At 44.7% G+C, this 11,425-nt stretch overlaps 1 protein-coding gene across 1 annotated transcript; it reads left to right on the top strand.

The window, feature by feature from the left end:
* The first annotated feature begins 9,971 nt into the window (after positions 1–9,971).
* Positions 9,972–11,163, top strand: LOC122672297 (uncharacterized mitochondrial protein AtMg00810-like). Its single transcript, XM_043869791.1, has 4 exons — positions 9,972–10,101; positions 10,215–10,351; positions 10,475–10,857; positions 10,962–11,163. The coding sequence occupies exons 1-4, from the start codon at positions 9,972–9,974 to the stop codon at positions 11,161–11,163; spliced, it is 852 nt and encodes a 283-aa protein (XP_043725726.1).
* The last annotated feature ends 262 nt before the right edge of the window (positions 11,164–11,425 follow it).

Here is an 11,425-nt window from a genome sequence, read left to right on the forward strand (position 1 = left end):
CTCACAGACCTACCATTGAAGAAGGTGTTACACTATCCAGACATATCAAGGCGACTGATCACCTGGGTGGTGGAGTTAAGCGAGTATGACATCTGTTCCAACCTTGAATGGTAATCAAAGATAGGCCCTAGCGGACTTCATCGTCGAATGCACTGTCTCAGAGATCGAGCTGAAAGAGGTAGGACATGAGGAGCATGATCGAGGATAGTGGGAGATGTTTGTGGACGGACGGGTCGAGTAATGCAGCAGGGAGCGGGGCTGGGTTCATAATCACCAGTCCAGAAGGTTTCTAGATTCAATATGCACTTTGATTCACTTTCTAAGCCTCAAACAACGAGGCAGAGTATGAGGTATTGCTTGCCAAACTACGAGTCGCAAGAGAATCCTGATCACCCACGTAGCCGTCCGAAGTGATTCCCAACTCATAGTAAACCAAGTAAACGGAGAATACAAAGCAAAGGATGAGCGCATGGCAGCCTACTTGATGTGAGCTCATGATTTAGTGGTTGAGTTCAAGAAGTTCGAGATGGTTCGAGTCCCACGGATCGAGAATGCTGTAGTAGATGCCCTATCAAGAGTCATAAATAATGAACTCTAGAACTTGGCCAGTGCGGTATACATCGAGGTACTTCATCAACCGACATACAAAGAAAAATAAGTCAACGAGATCAAGGAAGGGCCAAGCTGGATGGATCCCATCGTCAACTATCTACAGAATGATGTATTGCCCGAGGATAGGTTTGAAGCTAGAAAGCTGAAAATCTGGGTATCCAAATACACACTGATTGATGGAGTGCTATACAAAAGAGCGGTCATGGCACCGCTACTTAGGTGCCTAGAATCCGAGGGAGATAAGTATGCCTTAGTAGAGGTGCATGAAGGAATATGCGGAAGCCACATGGGAGGGCGAAACCTAGCCTATAAAATCCTACGTCAAGGATTTTATTGGCCGAAGATGCAAGAGGAGGCCATAAACTATGTTAAGGCCTGCGAGAAATGTCAGCTATTCACCCCGGTACCTCATCAATTGGCGACGCAAGTGACTTCCATCCTTAGTCCTATACCTTTCGCCATGTGGGGGATGTACATTCTGGGAGACTTCACACCAGCGTCCGAGAATAGAAAATACTTGGTGACGGCGATTGACAATTTCACCAAGTGGGTTGAAGCTGAACCATTGGTGAAGATAACAGAGAAAGAGGAAAGAGATGAAAAAATTTGTTTGCGACAAAGTGATCTACCAGTTCGGGGTACCAAGAATTCTTGTCATGGATAATGGAATGTAATTCAACAATCCCATATTCAAGACCTTCTATCAGACATACCACATTGACTTTTGACCCGTCTCCGTAGCTTACCCACAGGCCAATGGTTAGGTAGAGGTAACAAATAGAACACTGCTCGAGGGAATCAAGAGGAGACTAGATGAAGTGAAGGGGAGATGGGTTGAAGAACTTCTCGGTGTCCTATAGGCATACCGAACAACAGTGAGGACATCCATGGGAGAGAGAACATTCTGACTAGCATACGGAACCGAAGCTCTAGCACTGGTCGAGGTCCTCGCCTTGTCAAATAGAGTCTTGCACTTCAACGAGCTAACATACGATGATGGACTTCGAGCGAATTTGGATTTCTTGGACAAGGTTCACGAGAAGACATTACTCAGGAATGTGGCATACTAGCAGCGAACAACCAAGTACTATAATTCAAGGGCTAGAGAGAGGCTGTTCCATCAAGGTGACCTAGTTCTGAGAAGGGCTTAAGCGTCACAACCAAGGATGGAAGGGAAACTATCGGCAAACTGGGAAGGGCCCTATATAGTTTCTAAGCAGATATGACTAGGGACATATCGCTTGAAATCTCTGGGAGGGGGGGCAAGAAAATAGACTGACCTTGGAACTCTGAACATCTAAAAAAATTTTTACTAGTAAAGGATCAGCCACAATTAGTTTAGTTTAGTTATTTTCATGTTTCAAGAATTTTTTGAAGTTTTTTCCAAGTTGAAGATTTTCAAGTAATACAAGTTCTTAGCTGCACTTCTCCATTACTGATCAAATTCGCATAAGCACCAAGGCATATTGGCCACAAGGCTCTATGACAACCAAGGCCTATTGGCCACGAGGCACTATGCCAACCAAAGCCTTCGACCACGAGGCTCTATGTCAACCAAGGCCTTCAGCCACGAGGCTCTATGCCAACCAAGGCCTTTGGCCACGAGATAACAGACAATAGTAAATCACAATACGTACAAGAAAAGAAGTAAGACTCAAGCACAGAGATTCGAGGTGAAGATAGTATTGAGATTCTAAAAGCAACTACAAGTACATGAAAAAACAAAGTATCCTACGACATAAAAGGAAGAGATAACATCAAAGCTCAAGAGGAGCAATAACGGCAACGTCATACTTGGGAGATGACACCCTCGAGGATGAAGGAGAAGGAGCCCTAGAAAGCTGAGGGGGAGCTGTGCTCGGGGACTGAACCACCTCAACATCCTCCTCTGGGCAAGGGTCATCTGCTACTATCTCATTGGTATCCGCAGTGGCAGGAGGAATATAGCTCTGAAACTCGATAAAGTCATAACCGGGAGTTCTCCGGAGGATAAAGCCCACGATGTCGTTTATACCCATAGTATAAACCTCATTATTGTACACGTAGAACATATCCTCATAGGTTCGAGATACTCAAAATTCAGCCACAGCTTGCTCACGGGCATGGACAAGATCGACATCATCCTTCTGCCGTAGGGCACGAAGCTCATCCTCAAGGGCTTGGACCCTAGCAGATAAGTCTATGGTCCCGGCCTCCAAGGTAACCTTCTGGGAAGATAATAAATGAATCTCCTTGGCCATCTTTCTCTCCTAGACGGCACCCTCTTCACATGTGGCTTTCCACTCCAAGACGTCCCTCTCCAAACCCCGTAGGTGATGGGCATACTAAACATTCTTGAAGGCGTACTTCTCAAAGCGTAGCACCACTTCGACAGTACGATAATGGACCTGCAACCAAATTAAAGTCAGCAAACCCCCAACATATAAATATAGGAGAAGAGAAAATAAAGAGGTGCAAACTCACAGAAGCCATATCTCCATAGAGAGACTTCCTCAGCTTAGAATCGCTCATCCCTTGTAGGAGCTCATGGTCGAAAGGAAGCCGATCTTTGTCCACCCACTCTCAAGCGATCTCCTCACTGGCCATGACGAAATCCCCATTATGGATTCCCCAGGGAAGGACCAAGGGAGAAGGGGTCGGTGGGTCCTCACCAGCACCAACAGAAGAAACTACCCCCTTAACCTTGGAGGGGGGGGGGAACGATAGCACCAAAAATAGCAGGAGGAGAAGTGATAACGGGAGCCAGCCGAGGAAGCTTGAACACAAGAGAGCCCTTTCCTGTGCATCGAGGACCGGGACCACCCTTCCTCTTGGTACCCACGACAAAGACAATGCCAGTCATAGACATTGGAAGATCAGCCACGTCGGCATCCCTCGTCATAACTAGAATGGAGGAGGCATCCTTGCAGGGACGTGAGGTCTTAGGCGCCGCCTTCATAACTGCCTTCCTCTTCGCGGCATTGGCGTGGAAGCGAGTAGGGTCAGGTCAAAGATCCACTGACAACACAACATGAGAAGAAAGTAAGTCAGCATCGAGACAAACAAATAGAAAAACAAGGTATAAAAGGTAAATAAAAGACTAGACCAAGAACTTACTAGGACTCTTCCAAAGGAATAGGAAGGCTTCCGACTGCGATTGTTGAACATCAAACTTATTGCCTCTTAAGCAAAAGCTGAGGGACTCGTTCTCAAAGTCATTCAGATCGGGGGGCAGTTCGCACCCTGCAAGTCAATCTCCTCCCAATGGGTCCAAAATGAGCATTGAGGGATAGAGGCGAAGAAAAATTGGTCCCTCCAGCGTTTAACTAAATTGGGCATCCCCTCGAAGAATTCAAAACTAGCAAAGGAACCCTTAAGGGAACGACGGTGAAAATGGTACCATCCACCTCCTCCCCTCAATGTATAAAAATGTAAGAACAGGGGAATAGTAGCAGGACGACCGACCCAAGCAAAGAACATGAAAAAACCCAAGATAACCCTCCATAAATTGGGTAATAACTGCCCAGGGGTAAGACGCCAGTGGTCTAGTACCAATTTGGCAAACTTGAGAATAGGGAAGCGAAGACCGTTAGCAAAAGAGATCTTGTACAAGCATATCTCATCGGCTCGGTGGGAAAAGGCAAGATCACTATCCCCAGGGACACGAAGAACTATGCCGGCAGGGATGTGGTACAACTGACGTAAGGACGTCAAATCAGAAGAAGTCAAAGAACTATGATAATGTCCAATCCCGGTAGTCTTCGTAGTAGGGACAGATACCCCAGAATCGTCTTCATCGGAGTGACCATCCGAGTCTGGGCTCTCGGCAGAATGGACAACACCAGTGGCTCCCTCCCCCTCATCACTGAGTATAGGCCTAGGGGAAGGCAAGGGGGGAAGGGTGTCCACATCCGACTCGGACGAGGATGGGCCTAGTGTAGCCCCATCAACATCAGGCCTTCCACATATATAGTCAAATTCAAAGCTACTCGACATAGCAATAGGAAGAGAAGACTTACTCAAATGAAGCTCCCTGATACTAAGATACCTCAACGAAAAATCAAACTACACCTGTGAGAAAGAGCAAGTTCAAGTCAGTATTCAAAAAAAGAAAAAGAGAGAGAGAGAGAGAGAGAGAGAGAGAGAGAGAGAGAGAGAGAGAAGAAGAAGGTAATTGCCGAACCTGAAGAGAAGGAGAGATAAACCTAAGAACGAGGCTACAGACCACGAAGGCCCAAAGCACAAAGCTGAGGCCGAGCACGAGCGACGAGCATGGGTGACGAGTGTGGGTGACCTGTCGAGGCCGAGGGTGAGCAACCAGCCGAGGCCGAGCGCAGGCGACAAGCACAGGCGACCAGCCAAGGGCGACCAAGCAGGCAATGAGCACGAGCGACCAGGAGGGCGACGATTGTGGGCACCAGCTGAAGGTGACGAGAGCAACTAGGGCGAAGCCCCGGGCACGAAAAAAAAAAGAAAAAATAAAATCTCTCTCTGAAAGGGGAAAAAGGGCAAGTACTAGGGGAGCAAAAGAAATGCAGTTGGAACTTCAAAGACAAGGGAAAGAAAATGCACTTGATCAATGAGCAAAAATAGCAAACACTTGGAGGGTAAGAGCAAACACACTTGGGGAAGAATGGTGAATGGGGAGGAGAGCAAAAGCACTTGAGGAAGGATGGAAAAAAAGTGAAAATGGCAAGGCTTCAATGAAGGGAAAAAGTGAAGAGAAAAGGTAGAAAAGGTAGAAAAAGAAAAAGAAAAGCAAAAAGGTAGTGGGGGAGATTTGAACCCCTCACCTCTCCCACTTACCAACTTCCTACAAGTAAAACTAGCCATCTACATAAAACTCCTCCCTAGAAGCTTTATTTGCAATAAGCCCCTCACAAGATTAAGACAACACAAATACTACTTTCTTGAACACTCCATTCCAAGAGAGTGGGGGGCAAATGATAAACCAAAAAATATACGTGCAAGTCCCGAGATGCCATGTGTCCTAACCCGAAGGTGAGGCTAGCTCAAGCCCGGCCGTGACAGAACCAGTTCGGTAACCCAAGAGGAATAGGACCTAAGAGGTCACTCCAAAGGCCAAGTCTACCATGCAAGCCTACGGGGTCCAACCATGATGTCATTGGCAAGATCTACGTTAAACTATCACTAGAAGATCATAACTGGATGTATACCAAAGGGAGGACTATCCCAAAGAGGTATAAGTCTAACCAAACTCAATATGTGAAGAAGACGCTTAGGGAACCTCTTCCCTACTAGGACTCTACATCTCACGAGGAACCATTCCAAGTACAACTCTACTACGTGATGATCTCCCCTACCTAGCACATTCATCACTGATGAGGACTCTCCACACCGCCATACTCAACTATAAATACTCAGGTATTCCAACCCATTATTCATCTTGAATTCCAGTAATTCATTTGTTGCTAAGAGAGATCCAACTTAGGCATCGGAGAGTCCTAGGCCGAGACCACATCGGTTCTCCCTTGTCCCTGATGTCCATTTGCAGGTTGCAGAACCCAAAGGACCTAGAGATTTCCTGATGCAACAATTGTAATTTCTCTGTGCATCTTTGAGTTATTTTGGAGTTAATTAAAATAAATATGGAGAGTTCAGAGATTTTGGAGTGCTGGAGTTACTTCACCTAGTGATGGATTGATGCAGCGAAGCATTAGCTTTAAGGAGAGTGAGTCCTTCAACCCTCTCTATCTCTCTGCAATGAATTCCCATCCTTTACGTTTTAGAGTTGATTTGGAAAAGAAGATGAGTGATGAGAGAATTTCTTCACCTACCACTAAAATTTATATGGGCTTTGGGCCAATTTCTTTAAAAAAAAAAAAAGTCAAATTTCAATGCTAAATTTCCATGACTTGGACCCACTCATTCAAAAATGTTATAAAGATTATTTACACATAGGTAGTTACCAACCTTATTTTTTATTCTACAATCTATTGTGTTTAGTAGTTACCAAATAGTTTTTATTTTTTAATCAAAATGGTTTTCGGTAATGATTTTTTTTTTAAATAGGCAAAAACAAAATGAAAAAATGATACCAAAACGACCCTTAGTCTCATTCTATATTTTTCCCTATCCAATGTGCTTGGTGGAGATCCGTGTGAAAGGCAGTATTTCAATATTTTGGGTACTATGTTGTTTATACATGGATTAGATTTTACAATATAACAATGTGACATCATCTTGTTGTCCAAGAAAGTAGGAAAGTACAGTTCTGCCTATATTTGTTATTGCCAGTACCGAGCCCGTGAATGAAATACATCACCATGCATGCACATACAATCACAACCATATAAGTCCTATATGAGGTGTAGTTCATTTTATTTAATTAGCCACCTACCATCAAGGCAGGTTAGTGCTACTACAATCCCCAATACATGTATCCCTGGTACGGGCTTTTAACCCCTTCTTGCGATACACCCTTTGAGTTATCGGAGAGGACATGTCAGCTCCCGCATCAGTAGACCAAGGTCAGCCGGACCAGCCCTTTGGGATTAACCTGTGAGGCATCCATCCTTTTCATCACTTTTCTTTTCTCTGGCTTATAGTCCTTAATCACCTTTCGGTGCAATAACATTTCTTTCATTTCATTTCATTTCTTTTCTTTTCTTTTCTTTTCTCATTCATATGGTTACTCCCACAGGCATCCAACACCTTAACCCCTGTTGGCAAGGGTGCGTAGCACGGGTGATGAAACTCTAGCCCAATATGTCTATATAGCATCGTATGAGTCGGGTGGTGTCAATCGCATCCCATTCTACGGGCTACCACAGGCCTCATTTTCAAGCCAACTAAGGCATCTAGTCTAACAAATCACATACAGCATACAATGCTCATTCATAGATTCCAGCAGTCAACTCATTGTTGTTTCTAGATTTCAAGATTTAATGAAATAAAATATATGGCACAATTTCATTATGTTATAATTCATTTCAGCATATTTGTTATGTTACATCTACATATACGATGACATTTCACTCACCTTGGTTTGGTCCTACTGGTTCAGTTGTTGGTGCAATTCCGGCCGGTGTCTGGCTATGCATCTCGAGCCCGGGATCAATTCCTAATTTATTAAATAAAAAATGTGTTAATTAAATATTCAAAGCTATTTTGGATAGCCTAGTGTTGGTCTGGGCTCACTGGTCTGACTCGGTGTTTAGTCTGGTGTCACTTGAAATTTTTCGGGTCTTGCACTGGGCTTTCGGGTCCATGTCCCAGTGCATCATCCAGAGATGTGAAATAAGATCAGATTTGGTATATGGCAGTGTAACCAGTGGTACATGGCCTTGACAGTCATATAAAATAGTCCCTAGGTCAGCAGCTCTGCTGGACCATCCCTGCCATAGTTACCAGGCCTTGTGGGGCCTACTTGGGTACCCATTTGGATATTACCAAACAGATGTGAAGAGGGGTATTTTGTTCATTTACCACCTCCTCACACTATATATGGCCCACTGGTGAAGGCCCACAGAGGTAGGACAGCAGTACAACCCAATTTGATTCTCTGGGCGATTCTTGGGTGATTGGGCAATCGCCTAGTGCATTGCCCAGAGCCTGTTTGAGGTGTGAACATGCCTGGTTTCTTGAATTTTTCTGCATGGGCAGTCATGAGGTTGATCTGGAATGCATGTAGGTTGGTTATGGACCCCATTTGGAGTGGAATCCAATGGTTCCCATGGTTCATAGCTTGGTTCTTCCATTTGGAAGCCAGAAGCTGTCCAGACAACCCAGAGAACAACAGCCCAGGCTGTGTTCTAGCTCAGAGCTATGGCTTGGGCTGCATGTAAGGGTGGTTTTATGTGTATAATCATGGTAGGGAGCTATTCCGACACAAAGCTAGGCAAGGAGCAGCCAGCATGTAAGGATCCATGTCCAGACTGCCTATTCTGGGTGCAGCTGGGCAGTGCAGTCTAGCACAGAGACTGGTCTCAGTCTTAGATGTAAAACAGTAGGTAAATTACATATAAGATGCTTAGATCTTACATGCAATAGCTTTGCATGTCAGATCTGAGGCATCTCAAGGCAGCCCCTAGGTGTTCTGGGCTTTCCTTAGCCAGTTTCACCTTCTCAGAGCAAGGATCAACTGAGATTCACAGAGAAGAGCAGCAGCAAATGGAGATGAAGATCAGTTTACCTGGGATGGATGGGCTGCAAAAACTGTGTGCAGGGTGGTAGCACAGTGATCCACCTCCCTTTCCTCTTCTTCTTCCTTTCTCTCTTTTCTTTCTCTCTTTCTCTCCTTTCTCTCCCTCCACGATTTGAACAGTGTAGGAACCTATTTTTGGGCTGGGGCCTACTTATTTATAGGCCAGCCATAACTGAGGCTTGTTTGGCTGCCAACCCTCCACTTCTAGAATGCATTTTTAAACTGATTCTGGGCCATTCTGGCAGCTCAGGTGGGGTCCACATGGTACCAGGGGTAGGTAATGGTTCCTGAAATTCCCATCTACCCCTAGAGGACAGTAGAGGGTGTCCATGGTCTGTATGAGTGGTCCCCATATGTCTAGAATCCAAAATATGCAATTCAGCCACTCTGGGCGATTCACTAGGTGATTGGACCAATTGCCCAATGCATCACCTAGAGAATACAGCAATGCTGTAAATGCTCTGTGCTTACACAGGTGCTTGGCCCAAGGCTTGGGCTTTGCACCAACACCCCACCCAGTGTTTAATACACATCTTTACAGGTGTGGGCCCCACATTCATGGATAGGAGAGAATACCTAGGGTCTATGCAGTACATTATGTTGTGTGCAGTGCAACTGCATGGGGCTGCAATCCGCCTTCTAGCAGGTATGTAGGAGGTCATTCTCAGAGGTTCAACTACTGGGGTGATGCTCCATAGTGTGTTTGGGTGACTGGTCAGAGGTCCCTGTCCTTCATACAAAATTTCCAGCCGGTTAGGGGCAGGCTTGACATGTTGTGCTTAATGAAACCAATTTCCCTTTTGAACCAGTTCCACCTTCATCAGCTAAACCAGACTTGCCTTCTATTTTAGGGCCACCACCTCTTTTACAATGGATGCACCAACAACACCCACCAACCCAACCCAATTCCACCTCCACTACTCCAACAATCGTGCAACCAACTACGACTCAGTCAAACAATTCAACTCCAGCTTGTACCCCATCAATTGATCTTTATGTTGACTTACCTGCACCATCTTCAGAAAATCAAGCTTCAAACCCAATACCTCCTGGGAGAACATTGCTCCTTGCACCTCCACATCCAATGGTAACTCGCACAAGAAATGGCACCATTAGGCCCAAGGTGTTTTTAGCAGCTCAAAAGCATGAAGACCCACTTTTGGAACCGACCAGTTTTGGGGCTGCCAATAAAATACCTTTCTGGCGAGAAGCAATGACAAATGAGTTCAATGCGTTAATGCACAATGGAACTTGGATGCTTGCGCCACTACGTAATGATATGAAGGTGGTCGGTTGCAAATGGGTCTTTCGCACAAAGCAAAAGGCTGATGGCACCCTGACAGGTATAAGGCACGTTTAGTAGCAAAGGGATATAGTCAACAAGAAGGGATTGATTACAACGAAACATTCAGCCCTGCAATCAAACCAACCACTATTCAGTTGGTGCTTGCAATAGCTATTTCTAAGAGATGGCCAGTGCTGCAACTAGATGTGCAAAATGCTTTTCAACATGGTGATCTAAAGGAGGATGTCTATATAAAGCAGCACCGGGCTTTACTGACCCAACTTTTCCAGCTCATGTTTGCAAGATATGTAAGTCTTTGTATGGATTGAAACAAGCACCGAGGGCTTAGTTTGATAAGTTAAGTTCCTTTCTTTTGGAAAATGGATTTAGGGCTTCAAAAAACTGACAACTCTCTCTTCATCTCAATACAGAAAATGGGCACAATATATATCTTGATTTATATGGAAGACATAATTTTGATTGGGAGTAGTGATGCTTTACTCCGACAGTTTTTGCAAAAAGTGGGCATGGCTTTTTTAGTCAAAGACTTAGGAAGACTTCATTACTTCTTAGGAATCAACGTTGAATGGATGAATGATGGGATCATCTTGTGCCAAGAGCAATACATTCAAAATCTTCTCCAACGTACAAAGATGCTCGACTGTAAACCAGTTTCAACACCGGCAGCCACCTCCTCAAGCCTCTGTCAATTTGGTGGGGAGCCCATGGCGGATCCAACAAAATATAGAAGTGTAGTGGGTGCACTCCAATATGCCACCTTGACAAGACTAGATATACAATATGTGGTGAACAGGTTTGTCAATACATGCATAACCCAACAACAACACATTGGATGGCAGTTAAGCAGATTTTAAGATATCTTAAATCGACAGTTTCCCATGGCATTATATTTCACAGCAATGCAAAGATTGAACTATCAGCCTTCTCTGACACTGATTGGGCAGGTAGTCCAGATGATAGAAAATCAACTGGTGGATATGCAATATTTCTTGGTAACAATATCATCTCCTGGAGTTCAAAGAAACAATCAACAGTTGCAAGATCTAGCATAGAAGCTGAGTATAAGGCATTAGCAAATGCCACTGTAGAAGTGACTTAGCTCCAATCCTTGCTCAAATAGTTGCAAGTATATTTACCAAATGCTCCTCTTCTATGGTGTGACAACATAGGGGCAACCTATCTCACCGCAAATTATGTCTTCCATGCACGGATGAAGCATGTGGAAATAGATTTCCACTTTGGTCGAGACAAAGTTGCTAAGGGCGATCTCCATGTCCGGTACATCTCCACAAAAGACCAATTGGCCGATGTGTTTACCAAACCACTATCATCTCACCGATTTGTTGCCATCATAAGCAATC

The sequence above is a fragment of the Telopea speciosissima genome, chromosome 8 (assembly GCF_018873765.1).
Source record: "Telopea speciosissima isolate NSW1024214 ecotype Mountain lineage chromosome 8, Tspe_v1, whole genome shotgun sequence".
NCBI classification, from domain to species: domain Eukaryota; kingdom Viridiplantae; phylum Streptophyta; class Magnoliopsida; order Proteales; family Proteaceae; genus Telopea; species Telopea speciosissima.

Bases quoted from the DNA above. Each gene is read 5' to 3' on its own strand.
- LOC122672297 (XM_043869791.1), top strand. From the start codon at position 9,972: ATGACAAATGAGTTCAATGCGTTAATGCACAATGGAACTTGGATGCTT. The intron at 10,102-10,214 runs GTATAAGGCACG...TGCTTGCAATAG, and splicing joins GGCTGATGGCACCCTGACAG to CTATTTCTAAGAGATGGCCA. The intron at 10,352-10,474 runs GTAAGTCTTTGT...ATCTCAATACAG, and splicing joins AGCTCATGTTTGCAAGATAT to AAAATGGGCACAATATATAT.